Raw genomic sequence first — 18,932 nt, 5'->3', positions numbered from 1 at the left:
ATATACGTAGCCTAAACTTCAATATGATTTAACGTTCTTAAAACTGCAGACTTGTAGTAGCGTTTGTTTGCATCAAAGGTCAATATCAGAAAAGTGCGTCGACATGGCAATACCACAAATAAATAATAATAATTTTGCTACTGAGTACTGCCTCTTGAATGCTTCAGGAAAGTTCGTACATACTGCAGTCGATGGTTCTACGAAGGTTGCACAAAACCGCTCCCTTAGAAATGAGATATAACCTTTTGTTTGGGATTTATTTAGTTATTGCAGACAGCTGCCAATACAAATATTTTTATCATCCAAAACTGTATTCTACAGCAGATATCGCTTGTGTGAGATCAGACAGTATCACCTAGGAGATACCGTTTGGACAGTAGATTTTGCACAATGTCCTGACAATGCTATGACGTCATGAACTTGATGACATCACAATGCTATGACATCGCTGCACTTCAAATCCAATGGCACTGCCAGATATAATTCCTACAGTCTGTTTTTTGCTTGACCTGTTATATGCATCACGAATGTACGCAATATTTTTATACAGTTTAGACAAGTTAGTAATGAACTGAGTAAAATATCAATCTATATTAAACTTCTATATGAAACTGTTAGTTGACATAATTGTTATCAGTAGACGCCAGGGTGAAATTCTATATGTCACCCAAAAATCATTCTTTACACGTTTTCAATGAAAAATGTACATCTCCGATCGCAGTACTTCCATTAGATTTTGCAGTACAGCGATGTCGTATCATTGTGATGTCATCAACTCCATACGACGTCATAGCATTGTGCAAAATCTACTGTCCAAACGATTTCTCCTAGGAGATATCGTCTGATCTCACACAAGCGATATAACACAGTTTTGGATGATAAATAGAGGATACTAAACGACCTTCCGTGTAATACCATTTTTATTAAACGAATTAATGATGTGGTATCAAACGAGCGAAAGCGAGTTTGATACTAAATCTTTAACGAGTTTAATGAAAATGGTATTTCACGGAAGCGAGTTTAGTATTCTGTTTATTACTCGCCAACATAAATTGACAGAAACTGCGGCGAAATTGCCTACCGTGTGAGCTCCCAGCAAGGTCTAGTAAAATCGCGACATCAACATTTGCATTGTGACGTCACAACTTTGAACCATTTTGACGTCATACATCAAGCTGTATTACACTAGTGTAATACTGAAGTGAAAATATTACACTGCAGTATCTTCAACGGGCGAGTAATAAAGAGGTATTTACCACAATGGCCATTATCTCATGTCAATGTTCAATTCTTCTTTACTGTCATGTCAAAACAACATCTATGTATTCAACATACACTGTTTGGTACCCTAAATTGAAAATATGGGTTAAAGGTACTACGTAACTCTATTTGGTCTCTCAAGAAAGAAAGAAAGACTTGAATTATTGAATTGTCTTTTTGTTTGGTATCACATCGTTTGAGGTTAATTTCTGCCCAGTAGACGGTGGAGCGTTACTTCCCCTGAAGTTACACAGAACACGGTCCCAACATTGTAGTGTTGGGACGGGTCCAGATTTTCTACCCGGGTAACCTTACCCTACCCGGATTCCCGTTATGTTGATTCCTAACTTCAAATTTGTAAGAAATGACAATATATTCCCCAGCTCAGAGACTAATATTTCGAGTTTTCCAATATCATAACCATGTATTATAGTCAAAAGAAGTGACTAACTTATGTCAAAATCTCAATGATAATAGCGGGTACTGTGACGGGTACCCGGGTTCAACTCATTACCCACTCGTCCCAGGTATCCGGGTTACTCGTCCCCGCCGTACAACAATCGTCATCCATCTCCTTCATGTGGATGACATTGACCTCCTTGCCAAAGAAGACACCCATTTGAATTAAGGCGTTATTCTCCTTGTCGTGGCTGTTTCTACTCTAGGTATGACATTTCGACTCGTCAGGAACAGCACTCTTCATTTGAAACGTGACAATTAAGGTAATGAGTGATGCATCAGTCAAATTTATTTTGCATCGTTTGGAAGATCATGGAATGCAAGTTTGAGACAAGCTCCAGAACGTCCAAATTAAATACAAGCTCTCGACTCATCATGAGTATAAATTTTGCTTAAAAGAAAAGAAACTCTTGAGCTCAGACCTTAATTCACGACACAAGGTCATTGCCAAGAACATTTCTGGTGAGTCTGTTATTCCTTTGCACTTGTTGACCGCCTCCGTAGTGTGGTCAGCGGAAGGTCGCGGGTTCGATCCCAGGCCGCGTCATACCAAAAGCATCGTACTTGTTGATCCCTGCCTGGCGCTCGGCATTAATCGGTACAATGACTGGTCAGGTCGGAGTCAATATACTGTGTCTGAGTAGGGTATGAATGGTTAACTGCGACATGGTATCTTAGTGATCTAGCCCTGAAAAATAGCAGCCTAAGTCTCGGCTAGTAGCCACACACACTCGCATGTATATCGTCATATGCGCGAAATATTCTTAAATGCGACGCTAAACCCCATTTTACCTCACCTTTGCTGTTGTTGACTGGACAGAGTAAAACATATACATGTATATGTTTATATATGCCAGTCAGTACGGGAGGCTGGGGTTGATTATAGTGGAGGATCTCCATGATAGAATTTTATTGTGTAACTTTGCACATAGTTATTTATTTATTTGATGATCGATCATATCTGATCATAAGGTGAGGCATGCCAGGTTTCAAGGAATTCCACGGCTATTTTAATCGTGCCTAGTTTTGACACTTTATCAACGTTGAAGCTGCTTTCATTGATGGACATGTACTGCTAAACTGTTCTGTGATGAGAGTAAACCAGGTAAAGTCATACACCAAGTGTGACCGGAAACGGCCAGTTAAGGAGACGCTTTCTGTGTAACTCACTGCATCGTTTGTGTAGGTGGTGAGGGGAACAGAACAGGAATGTAACGACGTCTTCTGGATGAAGTCAGCTGGCCGTGAAAGGGAAAGAGATGAGTTTCACTTTGCTGCCCTGGAAAGTCACTTTCCAAAATAGCCAAAATATGATCCTTAGAGTTTAATGAATTTGCTGACATTGTTCAACACCCTGCAAGTAGATGTCCTTCCTTGGCTGAAACGGCATATCTTAAACTATATGTTGCAGGTGCGGTATGTCACCCCCGCACGCCTGTGGCTCTGTCAGTGGGGTACACTCACGTTACGACTCTCAGCATGTCTAAATATTAACAGACCCGTGAAGGTCCCGGGGTAGAATAGGCCTTCAGCAACCCATGCTTGCCATAAAAGGTGACTATGCTTGTCGTAAGAGGTAAGTAACAGGATTTGGAGGTCAGGCTCACTGATGTGGTTGACACATGTCATCGGTTCCCCATTGCACAGATCGATACTCATGTTGTTGATCACTGGATTGTCTGGTCTAGACTCGATTATTTACAGACCGTCGCCATATGGCTGGAATATTGCTAAGTGCGACGTAAAACTAAACTCACTCACTCTAAATATTAACATAGTTAATGGTATATCACAAACAAGCTAAGGAGTTGTTTTGACACGAGTAGGGGAAATTGGACGCTGTATATCAAAGCCCATTAGAGTGTCATCGTGTACTGCTGGATGCATTATGTCAGAACAAACGTCATGCTTTCCACACAACTGACACACGATTGCCGTGCTCTCTGACACTTTCATGACGCCATAGATGTCAAGCAGAATGAAATCTCACACTCTAAGAACCTCCACTTTAATCTGTCACAATTCCGACTGGGCTCGACCTAATCTTGTCACTGGACACGTCACTGGGACTCTCTTGGGCGCACTTCCGGTAACGCCGGTACTATTTTCCTTACGATAGGACCCGTGCTGGATATACTGTCTAATGATCTAAGGTGTTTTTTTCGGGACCCAACGTATTTAGCTCACCTTGCCAGGATGCGCCTGAGTTTTGTGACTGTGATTCTATCTTCCCTCATGGCAAGGACTACGGGGTATTCTTTTGGAGCTGTAGAAATGGCGTGTCCCTCAATGTTTCCACTGGGACATCATGGAACGGCTCCACAGACAGTACCATCACCTTTCATTATCAAAGTATCTGACACAAGTTATTATGAAAAGAAAAAGATTACAGGTAAGAATCATGTATGTTTTGCCAGGATTGCCCCCAAATAATATTTTCTGACGTTGTAGAACCTAATTTGTAATGAACAAAGGCAAGGCGCGTTTTGGGTATCAAATCCGTTGTCATTCGTAAAGCATCCTACCACTATTACTATATTTCTACCGTTCATAATTGACAGGTTAGGGAAGAGAATGTATATGCTAGTTATTGTATGGGATGTAATAACGGTTGGACGCCAAGCCTTGTCACAGACAGAACACTCGATTAGCACAATCTATGAAATACTAGACTGGCGAGATGATTTTTATCGTTCCAGATCCCCTGAAGATCCAGGATAGAAATGATCTTCAGTAACAATGCTTGTCGTAAGAAACGACGAACATGATCAGGTAGTCAGGTTCGCTGACTACGTTGACTCGTTACGCTGTTAATCACTGGATTGTTTGGTTCAGATTCGATTATTTACAGACTGTCTCCATGTAGCTGGAATATTGCTGAGTGCGACGTAAAGCTAAACTCACTATCTATTCAGCATTTCACGTGTCCCCTGCACAACACTTGTTTTAAACATTTGTGCTGCCACATTTAGCCATTTCGTCTGAAGTGTTTGTAGCCTAACTCGCTGACATCCGTCAAAACGTATCGAAGTGGTAGCGGTTCATTACGTATGAGTGAGGGAGTTGGGTTTAAAGGCTTCCTTGAACAATATACCAGCTAGCTTCATGCGAGAAGGTCTCGGGCACATAACACTTCGATGAGAACCACTTCTTTGCAACAGGAATCGCCTGTTCCAGAAACCGCCATGGAGACATTTAACCAAGGCATAACCAAAAATAAGGTTCTTTCGTAGGACATCTTCAAAGAACAACAATGGCATCTTGCCTGTAGTTCCTAATTACCCCCACGACACGCCTTGTCCCTACCCAGTCAAGTACATACACATATTTAGGAAATCGGTGCATGTCTCTAAGACAATACACGTATATTGTTCTGTGTAAATGCCAGGTAGTATTTCTTTGTTTAAACGTAAAGATGTCTTGCCTGCGTGAAGACATGTAAGTATTACTCGGTACCAAAGCATACAGTCTATGCCACAAAATGCCACCTCCTCCATTGTGCGTGGAATGATGTTAGGTCGTGACAGGCTGTCACTGACGTGTCCGCCTCGACATCATGACGACGGCATTTCTGGAAGAGCCCCCCCAAAAGTTATTGATGAAAATGTAGACGATAAACATATATATTCATATACACATAAATGTGATCATGATAGGATTGGCAAGCAAGAATACAGCACGTTTATATTAATGCCGCTTCCTAATATTGATACAATGGTAATAATAAGAATAATAAGTATAGATAGTGACGTACACATTCGCTAGGTTCAAAACACAATGTGAATCTACAAGGACAATTCTGACGGTAAAATGTGTGACAATTTGCAAAGAACCTTTGAAGGCCAGTGAACTAAAGTACCTTACCAGCTGTTGTGATATCAGCAAGGCACGACATGGGCAATGAAAGTTAGGTAAATTGCGAGGATCTCTTGGATAATAATTATGATAAAATACAGATTTTAATAGTCCCAGATTTTACTGCTCTGATGAGCTCGTATTATATCTTCTACTAACGAAGTATGCATTCGACCTCATGTCGTTAAATGTGGGACAGAAACTGTTACATTAATCGCTCTGGATCGGTGCCCTTTAAGTGGTTGTTTCCCCGTCGGCGGGCGTAGTGCATCAAGTCATGTTCCATGTGGTATAAATGTGTTATTGTCAAAACGGTGCAATGTTTGTATCCTGTATAGCATGGACTATATGTAAAAGTGGAGTCATACACGTGCATGTAAATGTAGAAGGATATGACAAAGTAACACCAATATGACATGGCTACATTTGACTTTTTAACTAAATTATCACTTAAATGTAAAAAAGTTTTACTTTTGTGTGCAAAGTGGCAGGTGTGACCATCAAAGAGATGCGTGCTTAATCTGTTAGCGAACACCCGTGTCATCAGTGTTCGTTCATATAGTTTGCACAACCTGCATGCCGCTGTCACGGCAATTGGAATCTGTTTTGGTCGATACATGAGCGTGCTTGGCATTAACGTTTTATGTATACTGCAGAGAGAATTTAATGAATACACAATATGCCATTAAAACGACTGAATTAAAAAAATGATAAAAAACACACAAAAATAGAAATAACAACCCATGTTCTTCTTCGTGGTTACAGTGACGCTAGAGTCTAGATGTAACCACATGTTCAAGGGCTTCCTTATCCAGGCCAGGAGAGCTGACCCTCGCTATGACCAGACAGAGTTCATCGGAACATTCACCCCCGTCATGCTGACCCAAGGAGTCTGTGGACCATCAGGGGTATGTGGTGTCAATGTCGTCTTCGTCCTTATCACTCTCACCATCTCTCTCGTCATCAACAGTGTTGACATGAAAATCAAATTATCGAATTAATCAGTGTCTTGTGTTGTTTCATTCAGAATAGCGCCTTGACTCACAGCAACAACCAGACCAAAACCAGCCTAGACTTTGTGTGGCAAGCACCTGCTGGACTCAATGACCATATCGTCTTTAGGTGAGGGCTCCAAAATGGCGTACAATGTACAATGTGAATTTATTATAAGGGATTTCTTTGAAGACGAGTGAAATAACTCGTCTGAGAATTGAATTTTCTCTTAGTCCTCTCAGATCCTGAGGTTCATGGAGGTACGACACCTAGCATCCTGTAACGTCTTGTCATTTCAAACAGAGGTCATATAATCGGACTGAAGATCCCGTCTTTAAAGGTCACATGCAACGTAAAACACAACTTTGCAGATTCTGGTACCTTTCGGTATGCACTTACCGAAACAAATCATAAAAAATGCCAATTCAACCTATAAAGTTGTAAAAAACGCGATGAAAAAAAGCCCACGAAAACGGAGTTCAAACGTTTCACTAAATTCCCCCCAGCGCTGGGGGGAAAACTGGTTTTAAAACCTATGCTGCGCTGCGTCCATAACGTATGCGCAGTGAATAGGTTCACGGAGCTTGAAACAGTATGCATGCCCACCGTCTGAGATCGTGAGCAGTAGTCTAATCTCGGTTGTGTACACGAACAAGTAAATAATCTACTCGTTACGTAAAACAACTTGTTGATTGTAGTAAGCAATCTCTGTCACAGAGAAAGCTCAGTGTCTGGTTTATTCACACCTATATGTCTGTCTGCCTGTCGGCTAAAGACAACATGCAATACACAGCTTCAACCATTGACCACATGCAATTTGAACTTAACACCTATAAAGGCATAAACAAAATACAAGTTGTAAGTTGATTTATGACTCGTGCACCCGAGTCCCGTGTCTGCCACATTATGTAACTAGGCACGTGTGATACACATGACATGTTTTTTTATGTCTGTGGGTTGCAAACAAACTACATTCATTTTTTTCGGATGACTGGATCTGACGGAAACAAGTGGAAACTCTTGTCAGTTTCAAGTCCTGCTTTGTACTTGGACGAATGACAGATTTCAGCCACGCAGTAGTTTACCATCTCTACTGACATGATCTTTTATTGGATCAAGCGCAAATTCAGAGAACATGTATTTTCCAAACCCAACATCTCTATATACATTCTTCATGGATAACGACTTCTTTTCGTGTATATGATCTTGTTTGACAACAGTATATGAATCCATACTGAAACGATGCATCAAGTACACAAAAAGAAGTTGTTATCCATAAAGTATCTTACTTTCTTACTTCTAAAATGCTCATCAAACAGATCATCTTTCTGTACACACACTGAACCCTCAGCATATCAGCAAATGAAACAGCCAATCGGAAGCCGTCGCTACACTTGAGTGCACATCCACCCGCTATGACTGGGTTCGGTCTCCCGTGGGCTTCGTTTCGGGGGAAGCAAGCCCAAGTACAAAATATTGCACTTTTGAATCGCGATTGTACGCTTATAATTGTGTTTATTTGTCTTTTTAAAAGCAGCAATGTATATTATATGTCATGAATAAGTGATAAATGTGTTTTAATTATGTTTGATTTTTTGGTTGCATGTGACCTTTAAGTCCATAACCCATGATATATATTGCTTCTAAACTGCAACTATCAAAGAAAATCTGCACAGAAATGCACAATTATGGTTATATACTGTAATGTTATGATACATATCACCGAATATTCGTTTCCTCTATACTGCATTAACGTTAGTTTGTCTAAACGTCCATGAACCACATAATGTCACCTTCACACCAGCACTGTGTGTAATACAAACTGAAGCAAGTCTATAGACCTCCCCTGTTTCCGATTTTGAATCTTCATCTCGCTGGGGCTCTTTTTCGATTTAAACGGAGGTCTTTGTTTCTGTCAGAGAAATTACATATTTTATAGAGGCTAAACGTTAGTCTCCGGTAGACCATGCGGTAATAAGAGACACACGCTGTAGCATTCATTTGAGTATGTTGAACACACAAACATGTCATATCTGTCTTTTCTTATGTGAATGCCTGTTTCAATTTATTCAATTCGTCGTTCGAAAAATGTGTTACAGTACTTGTAATATATGTTTTCTGTCAGAGCAACGTTTGTTGAGAGCTATAGCACCATCTGGGTCAACGTGACCTCATCCATCGTCACGGGCAACCTTCAGATTCACGTGCCATTCCAGACCACGTGGCTTACAAGAAACATGTACCCCTGCTCTATAAAGGTAAATTTAGATCGACAGGGTATATTCTGATGACTTTTTTTCATTTTTAAACACAACGATCTTTGCACTTCTGCTCTGAAGCATTCTTTGTTGTTCGTTGCTCGGACAATTTTGCCCTTAAAGGACGCGACAATGCAACAACGTGACATGGATTGACCTGACACTACCGCCCTTTTGTTGAATAAAATATATTATTCAAAATGCGAGAATGCAACAAAATGTCGCGTTCTTGTGCCTTTTGCTGGCTTTTGTTTGATATGCCTGCTTCTGTAAGGGCGACAATACTTCCAGATGCGGCGTAAAATGAAGACCTCATATAATCTCTTTCATTACTGACTAACATGAACTATTTAAAGATTCTAAACATTAGTGGATGTTCTGTGCTCTCAGGGAATGAAATTAAGAATGTTAAACACTGCCCAAAACTTGACTTTTTATGTGAGTTTTACAGAAGTCAAAGCACATGACCTGTGTTCAGTTCTTCCTTCAGGCTTGCTGCACCTTGATGCTGCTTGTGTAGAGTTCTCATCAGCACAAGTTATGCAGGTCATATCAAAGTCATATGCATCCCCAATGTCAATGTTAATCTCACGTGCTCCAGGCTGTCCACATGAACAAATTAGGTTGATTGAGAGAACATATGCTGATTTTGAAGTAAAATTATTTAACTAATCGATTTCAGTATAAGAGAGAGACAGAAAAAAAACAAAAAAGTCCAGAAAACGCAAATAAACCAGATCCAAAAAGGCCATGAATAAAGATTTAAAGAACAAAGGAGAAGCTTATGTATCAAGTAGTGGGAAGAAAGTTGATGCAGTCACTATAGGACCTGCATGCTCTTGCAGTAAAAGTGTATGGAGGGCCTGGGTGAAGACAAACATACTTTGAGGTAACACATGCTGTGTTAATTAAGTTTCAAGTTGAAACCCTGTTCAAAGAAGAATTTAAGAGTTTTGAAATGTTTCGTTCATGATGTTAAAATTTTAGCAGCTTTGTTATTGGTTAAATTTCTGGCTGAAACCAATTTTATTCATTTAGTTTTTATCAAGCTAACAACTGTGATATTTTGCATCATCGTTTTAATCAATTTCCACAAAGGAAAGACTGTTGTAGACAGGATTTCAAGATGGAAACAATAAGGATGTTTGTTTTCATTAATAATGTCAATTGAATAACATTTCCACTCTGTTTTTTGTGCTAGTTTGGAGTTATTTCTTATTTTCAATCATGCTCTGAACAAATATAATTAATTATTAACTGCTAAGCCACGTTTTATTGTTTTTTAAACACATGATATTGACTATGTAGTGAGTCTTCAGGAAGACAATGATAAACCATTATCAGAAAAAATGTTGTAACCAACAAAAATGTATGGTGTGGTGTAATTTCAAATGTAAAAATCACAACTTTATAACTCTTATTTTAGTACAAATATTTATATTTCATTAAACAAATACATGATCTACAAAACAAACATGTCAATATCCAGTTATTCCTACTACAGGATTTGTCAGCTAATGACAATGCGTTTTTCTCAAAATGACAAAAGTGTGGGTTATAACTTTCTTCTCCCGAGGTCTTCAAATATCGCCTGGAGTCAACAATGTCCTACTCCAATCCTGTAAGGCACATTATCGCTTTCTCACGATTCGTCCTTCAACAAAAATATTCAAGATACACAAGCGTGTTTAGCATGTTTGGTTTGATCGCAGAGTCCAAATCGTGAGAACGGGTTTTGGATGTCCGTTACAGTATTGAGCTTATCCTTCCATTTACAGGACGCCCGCTTCACGATGGATCCTCGGTGTGGGGACACCATGGGGTGTTTCCACGACTGTGAGGCACTGGGAGGGTGTTCCGTGCTGGTATCGTGGCAGGACCGAGGATGGCACGTCCCCACCATAGACTTCACCATCACCACCGTGCACCTCGGCCTCGGGGACAAGTGGGTCGCCCTTGGCTTCTCAGAAGACACACAGATGGTAGACCCTTTGTACATACTATTTGTAGGGCCTAGTTCCACGAATACTCGTTAAATGATCTCGAACATGTTAGAACCCGTTTAGATCCGGGTTAGGATCAGTCTTCGACAATACGTGCTTGCCGTAAGGGGTATATCCGTGAGGACCCGGTTTAGAATTGATCTTCAACAGCCCATGCTTATCGTGAAAGGCGATGCTCATGCTGTTGATCACTAGTTCTTCTGGTCCACCGCCGCCATATAGCTTGAATATTGCCGAGTGCGCGGTAAGGATCAAATGCAGTTATTTTGTTTGCATGCCCAAAGCAAAATATAATGTGATGTCATGGATTCGAAATACAAAATTAGGCACGAGCTGCGAGTGAGCAACGTTTTACGCCGCATGTAGAAATATTCCAGCATGCGGTTCCAGAGACCAGAAAGAGGCTTCATACATTGTACCCATAAGGGGAATCAATCCTAGGCTTTCTGTGTAGCAAGCGAACACTCTGACCGCTAGGCTACCCTACAGACACAATAAAGACTAGTTTCTAGCAGTGTTGAAAGGAGATAAGTATCACACGGAGGCTGCTGATTCTAACACCTTCTGGCATTAGTATAATCCGTTGTACACTGTCAAATGCAGGATGCAGTGTCACCTTCCACAAATGATATCGCATGATGTCCAACTTAGATGATATAACATATTTTCTCATTAACTTGTCACACATATAGCTCTTAATGGTGTAATGATGTGGCAGTACAGTATTGTATCACGATAAGAGGCTTAGGATACAGAACACTGACTAGTATGTATCGGCAGTATTTAGTATCATTAGCTATAGATAAAATATTCCTCTTATGTTGCAAATGTATTGCCAGTGTGCGACAGTTCTAGGATATGTAATGAATATACCCTATAATGACTTACATGTATTTAGCATCGGAGTATTTAATATTTGATACAATATAAGTTGTTCACCGTGGCCATGGGCACGGAAATTACCGATGGTTTGCGATTGAAAATCGATGCAAGGGAGATAACTCTAAATCGGTTTACCTTCTTTCGTCTGCAAAATGTACCCTCAAGGTTTATTAATGTTCCCCTCGCCCGCCGTATTTATCTTACCGAATAGCAGAATTTTAATTTTGAACTGTTTGAAGCACTTCTTTTGAATGCGAGGCAAATCGTCATTTTGTAGACAATATAAGGTAAACAGATTTAGAGTTATCTCCCTTCATCGATTTTCAATCGCAAAACATCGGTACTTTCCGTGCTTCATGCGTGATTCAATGTTGTTCGAGGCAAAGAAGTACTACCATTAAGCACAAAGAGTGTTCGCAATTCCCAGAGGTGTACATTGAAAATAATACATCGCTTGTAAGCGGGGTACATTGAAAATAATAGAATAGCGCTTAGCCAATCAGAAAGCGACATTCATGTGTGAGGTAAGATCTGAGCAAAACAGAATATGATTTTCGTTTGTGAGGGAGAATAAGGAGATACATACTCTTCGAATTAATCTGAAAACTCAGGGTATGTGTCTCAGTTCTTATACATTCATTATAAACTTAAAGTTTAAATTGTCGCTGTGGCAACCATATTGTTACCATCGTAACATAGATGTGACCATTAATGAACAAGATGATACAACATTTTGTGTTTCTTATAAGAAGTGGATTCCAACATTTCCGATGAACATTATACAAGGATAGTCATTGTATAGAAAACCACCCATACGAGGCGATGTATGCCATCGTATAGCAATTGCGTGGGTCAGTGGTCACGACATGGGTCACGGGATTGCCTGGTCCAGATTCGATTATTTACAGAACGTCGTCATAAAGCGGAAATATTACAGGCGTTAAACAATAAACAGACAAAAACAAACAATGGCCATGGTCCTTGCATGCGGGTATCAGTTACGTTTAACATCATGCATGAACAGGTTGTATCCGTTATCTGAGTCCTAACACATGACAGTTGGGATCCGGGTCTTCAGGAACCCTTGCTTGCCGGAATTATCGACTAATGGGATAGGGTGGTGAGACTCGCTGACTTGGCTGACACATGCTATCGTCGTCCTAGTTGCGTCAATTGATGTTCATGAGCTTGATCCCTCGATTATCTAGAACAGCCTCCATATAGCCCAAATATTGCGGAGTAGTGAGTTAACCGGCAAATCAGGCAACCAGCCCATAACGGCTTTATTCCCAGTCCTTTAGGGTTTCAGGACATCTGTTGACTAAGCCACAATACATTCTCACAGGTACCTTTACCACCCAGCGCTGATACATTTGAGGGCAAATTCACGACGGGGTGGGTTAGAGTGCATGTAGGGTGGCATTGGTTCGGGGCGGGTGGCAGAGGTAGTGGTGTAGAAATGGTTGGGGACTCACTTAAGCATACTGGTTGTTTGAATCAACTATATGCAATTGAAGTCCACATATTTGAAGATAAATCGTTACTTTTGTTTAAGATATGCACAAAAAGTCAATCATAAATGAATTGATATGACTGGTATGCTTACTATGGTATGATGGAAGTAGGGAGTAGGGAAGTGCGCACAAGCCACTCGCACCATACCAAACCAAAATTGCATTCTCGTTTTTAAAACCACCAAGAATAAGCAGTCATAATTTTAATATTGCTAATTTATTACTGTCCGCGGTTTATCCACATGTGTAAGTATTCTTTTGTATCTAGGGCTGGGACAGCGTCTCCGAGTGTGTGGAGGTGGGCACCGGCATATTCTTCTACCCCTCCTACAACATCGGCCACTCTAACATCAGGATATCACAGGTAAGCTGCACAACGCACGGCGGTTGTCGTATGTCAGGCACGGGTGCAGTTTATGAGCACAGTGTCAGATATACACACTTTGAAAACGTCTCATCAGGTGTAGCCACGCAGTCAGTGAATGTTCTACAGCAAGCAGGTGTCTGGTGTTAAAGCGTTGTGCTGCGTAACACTATCTAGAGCTAAGGCGTTTGTTCTATTTACAATGTCTGGAGCTAAGACACTGGGTTCTATGTTACACTGTCTGTAACTAATACCTTGGGGTTTATTTCACAGTGTCTGGACACAGCTAAGACACTGGGTTCTAAGGTACACTGCCTGGGGCTAAGGGGGTGGTTTCTATTTGGTACACTGTCTGGAGCTAAGGTGCGGGGGCTACATCACGCTGCCTGGTGTCAAGGCGCTTTGTTGTGCATTAAACTGTACCAACAGCATTTTTGCACTGCAAAACAGTCGAGCTGAAGGGATGTGTACTTTGTAACGCTGTCTTGATTGAATGCGTTGAGTTCTACATTACACTGTCTGCATGTGAAGTCTTCTGGACTTTGAAAAGTTGTCTATAGCTGAGAAGGTCTGTCTATATAATGATGTCTGAAGCTAACGCTTTGTGTACTCTTTGCAAAACTGTCTGAAGCTAAGGCGGTCTCTCTACATAACACTTTGCAAAGTTGTCTCGATGAGGTGAAATAGGGTTTAACGTCACACTAAAGAATATTTCGCTCATATGAAGACGTGCATGCGTGTGTATGTGCGGCTGCTTGTACTAGTCCTGAGTTTAGCTGGTTTTATTGTGCTATATCATTCAGATATCATTGCCTCAGTTAAGCATAAATACCCAACACAGACACATTATACTGACTCCGAGCCGACCAGTCCTTCTCGTACCCATTAATGCCGATCAACGCGTACCATAATTTAACGTCTTTTGATATGACATCTGGGATGAAACCCACGACCTATTCGTGTAGCGTTCACAAGTTAAGGTGTCGGGTTAATTCAGAGGGTCATTGTTTCATTTAACACACATTATGCTGCAGTTAAGTGCGAAGGACATATACTTTGTGAATTAGGTTGAAATTAAATGAGAGGATCCGATACGTATTGCTAAACGAAAGATGGTTTTAGTTGCATTTAAAGACGAACGGTTCTCCATCAGCATCAGGGCCCTCAGATTTCGCTTTATCTGTCCAAAACAGGCCGATTACTGAAAACTCATCTAGGGTACAGGTGTATGTGTACTGATTCTGCTCCACATCATTCACGATCACAAAGAAGTCTATACTCAATTCAAAAGCGGATCTCACGATTAGCAATGTCACCGACAAGAGCGTTACCAGAGCGTAACGGGTAACCGTGTCACCACGCTTGGTACAGTTCTATAGCTATACCAACACTAACACACTTGTTACTACAATGTTCGGGGGATGACTTGCAAGATTCAGAAGAAAAATTATGTTTTTTCGCATCGTCATGTTCTTTGACGTCACGCAGTGAAGAGATTTAACAGTCACGTTTTGGATGCACAAAGAAAGTTGATGGCTCAGACGTGTGTGATACGAAACGTTTTCAAAAACCCAAGCGTAATGATTATGCTAATACACGTTCACCATATATATCTCGGATTAAGAGGATGTCGGATTATCGAATCACACTATATTACCTTTGTTCAGTTTGTTACCAGCAAAAGAATCGGATAAAGCCGATTATCGATAAAGCGACAGTGATACTTTTTTATATACTCCAGTCTACTTTGTCGTTGTTTAATCTTCATAGCAACGTAGCAGTGAATAATTAAAACCGTTGTCGACGAATCGTTTCTGACTGTTTTTTCTTAATTGTACACTACCTTGCGAACACACAGTGAATAAATATCACTTAGTGATTGTGGACCTTGCCTTCACATTTTAAGATCCGGGTTAGAATTGATCTTCAGTAACCCATGGTAAGAGGCGATATACGGAATCGAGTTGTCAGGCCCGCTGCACTGGCTGACATATGTCATAGCATCCCAACAGCGTACATCGATGCCCGTGCTGTTGATCACTGGATTGTCTGGTACAGAGTCGACTATTTACAGACCGGCGCCATATAGCTGGATTGCTGCCCAGTGCGGCGTAAAACTAAACTCACACGCTCAGTTATCTATTCCTTGTCGACCAGTTTCATTCCAAGTGTGTCCAATAGAAATATGCTTGTACTAGTTATCTCCCTTGTCTCAACAGTATCCGGTTGGCCTGACTCCAGTTTCTGGTTCGGACAAGGACGGAATCTTCCAGTGCTCCTTTCGACGAAAGAAGGTTTTGTCGGGTGATGACCGATTTTACGACCTGAACAAAGATTTCTACCTCCTCGTTGCCAGTGGTCGAGCCACCCCAGGTGAGGACAGGTCCATCTGCTACGCGTACAGTCGCTGAGAAGCCAGTCAAGGCGAAGAAATAATTTTATGCAAAGAGTCAAAGGAACATAACCATATGTAGCCAATGCTATGATGAAGTTAGTTAGTTAGTTAGTTTAGTTTTACGCCGCACTCAGCAATATTCCAGCTATATAGCGGCCATGATAAAGTATTGCCATCAGGTCCCAAACGTAACAGACTGACGCGACGGGGTAGCTTGTTGGTTAAAGAGTTCACCCAGAGACCCAGGTTCGATTCTCCACATTAAGAATGCAATACGTGAAGCCCATTTTGGTTGCCCCTGCTGGGATATTGCAGGGTTATTGCTAAAAGCGGCACAAAACAAAACTCACCCATAAATGAGTTCTGTTAAAGCTTGGTTGATAATAACTCCAGAGCAAAAGAATTTGAATTAGTCATATCGTATCCTTCATGGGCGAATCCAAGATTTTGTGTTTTGGTCGGCGGAGCTTAAGGTGAGTTCAGAGGGTATTGTGGAATAGCATGCCATGTTGTCTTCTGGAATAGGTTCATTTATGCCATTAAAAAAAAGTAGGGGATATTCCATTTTGCGAGCATACTACTAGCCAGTGCCAGCATATGAGAAAAAGTAATATATATCTATACAGATAAGCAATTCCCAAAGGAAAGAAATAAATTATCACATGTTCCCTTAATTTTTCTTCATCATCTGTTTCCTCCAGGGCTTCGTGATTTGCATTTTATCAACCTTCTAAATCCAATATCACGTACTTTTTAATGGTATATTTTGTCTGGCTGTTTCAGAGGGCAACAAAATACAGCATACGTGGCGACCGTGGATCTCCAGCGTCACCATTGATCTCCAGAAACACACCAGCACCCACGTGAACACTCTGCCCGAGCAGCCACCACGGCCACAGCCCCACCCTAAAACAAAGATACAACACTCACACCACTCCGTCCCTCTTTAGCCCAGCCGCCATACATTATGTAACAAACATCATGTAATAAATGTGCTTTGTGAATTGTGACTATTTCCCTCTTTGTGCGGAATTTGACATTCATTATACCTTCAGTGATTTGGCGAGTTTTACCAACCTCTCTGTGTTTTAGCTTCATATCTATGACAGAAATGTGAGATGATACATATTCTTTACTGCTCCATTTGAAGTCAATGTGCACTTCAACCGCCTGCGTGGTATTGTGGTTGAAGAGAGAGCGGAAGGTCGCAGGTTCGATCCCTGGCCGAAAAATACCAAAAGATGTTAAAATATTTTACTTGTTAATCCGGCTCGGAGTCAGCATAATGTGTGTGAGCGGGGTATTTATGCTTAACTGCGGCATGGTATCTCAGTGAGGTAGCACTATAAAGTCAGCTTAAGGCTGGGCTAGCACAAGCAGCCACACATGCACACACATGCGCGTCGTGATACGAGTGAAATATTGTCAAGTACGGTTATAGACCCCATGTCACTTCGCCAACTCCACGTGCACTTGCATGTACCAGTAATGAATTTTTTTTCTCAATCTAGGATTCGGACCCGGAAATGAGTCAGTGACATTACTATTGGATGAATACAGGAACTAATTCTCTAAATATATGGGGGGCCTCATGGTCGAACAGAGCACAGAAAAGATCCTTTAGATGCGAGGGGAACCCTGGATCAAACAGGATAAACTATAACAATGGTTGTTAACTTAGAACGAGAACTAGGATCAACAAAGGTTAAGAAAGGAAACGATGGATATTTGAGCAGAACCTGGGATAAAATAGTGTATATGTTATCTTGGTATTACCCTGTGAACGCGACATTGATATCAGTGGACCTCATGCAACCGCGGTCGTTAGAATCATTCAACCATTCATAATTAGAGAGTCACTAATTAGAGAGTCATGGAAACCCAGGTAAAAATTCACAATCGTCGTTAGACGTGAGACACCTCGAGATCAGTAGAGTACATGTAATCATGGTCGTTAGAAGTGAGACACCTCGAGATCAATAGATTACATGTAACCATGGTCGTTAGGTGTGAGACACCTCGAGATCAACACCGACGATGCTTACATAAACGTACTTGATACTGACATGTGCGTCGAAGATACGTATATCTACGTAGGAGATTCTATCATCTATGTAGACGATACTTTGCATCTATCGCAAGTCATATTATGGTCGATTACTCGAAAAATTATGGTTACCAAAGTTGATAATTCCACATCTTACGGTAGAATGTAACCTCGTGTACATTGTTCGAGACATCAGTGTTAAAATAATGATTCTGAAGACGTCGACAGGGACCGAGTTCGCCACAACCGAGAATTCGGCTAAACCGAGTTCGAGATATTGGGGTTCGACTATACGTGTATATCGATCGAGGTGTTTCATATTACTGTTTCAGTGACATGCTTCCAGGTACGTGTATAAGTATCGTGTACCTAGATGGAGGTTTTGTTTAGAGTTGGCACTGATGCGTTTCCATAGGTAACTAATGCTACATCATAGTGGGGCCGAAGGAAATGGTATTTTTTTTTGCTAAGTCATGATCGGGAACGCCCCATGCATTGATGAATGACTCAACACTGTCACGATTTAAAAACACAAACCAAACTGAAATGCATCTGGGTTCATCTGTCTGCACATCCTGCTACTAGTCAACTAGTCAACATCTCTGTAGTCTCTAAGTGCGTATGCATGCGTGAGTAGCAAGGATGAACCGTTATTACGGTAAACAATACAGGACCCGATATGTTACACGTGACAAAGAGACTGTTATATCAGCAGATTCTCTTTAATACAACTAATTATACAATTAGATAAGGACTGGTGTGATTAGCACTGCTATTTTCTACTCGAAAGATATTTTTTCGTTAATTGCATATCGTATATAAAGCGTGTTGCGGTCCATTCTTCTCTAACATTTATCTAAAAATATTAGGTTATTAGAAGTTAACAGATTAGGGTATAGTGT

At 40.9% G+C, this 18,932-nt stretch overlaps 1 protein-coding gene across 1 annotated transcript; it reads left to right on the top strand.

Moving 5' to 3' along the window:
* Positions 1-3,746: 3,746 nt before the first annotated feature.
* On the top strand, positions 3,747-16,987 carry LOC137291259 (putative ferric-chelate reductase 1). Its single transcript, XM_067822561.1, has 8 exons — positions 3,747-4,111; positions 6,340-6,482; positions 6,602-6,696; positions 8,693-8,825; positions 10,604-10,807; positions 13,493-13,588; positions 15,808-15,961; positions 16,767-16,987. The coding sequence occupies exons 1-8, from the start codon at positions 3,916-3,918 to the stop codon at positions 16,931-16,933; spliced, it is 1,188 nt and encodes a 395-aa protein (XP_067678662.1). The 5' UTR covers positions 3,747-3,915; the 3' UTR covers positions 16,934-16,987.
* The last annotated feature ends 1,945 nt before the right edge of the window (positions 16,988-18,932 follow it).

The sequence above is a fragment of the Haliotis asinina genome, chromosome 7 (assembly GCF_037392515.1).
Source record: "Haliotis asinina isolate JCU_RB_2024 chromosome 7, JCU_Hal_asi_v2, whole genome shotgun sequence".
In the NCBI taxonomy this organism is placed as follows: Eukaryota; Metazoa; Mollusca; class Gastropoda; order Lepetellida; family Haliotidae; genus Haliotis; species Haliotis asinina.
The sequence above is the reverse complement of the archived record's forward strand: the minus strand, read 5'-3'. Positions and strand labels throughout refer to the sequence as shown.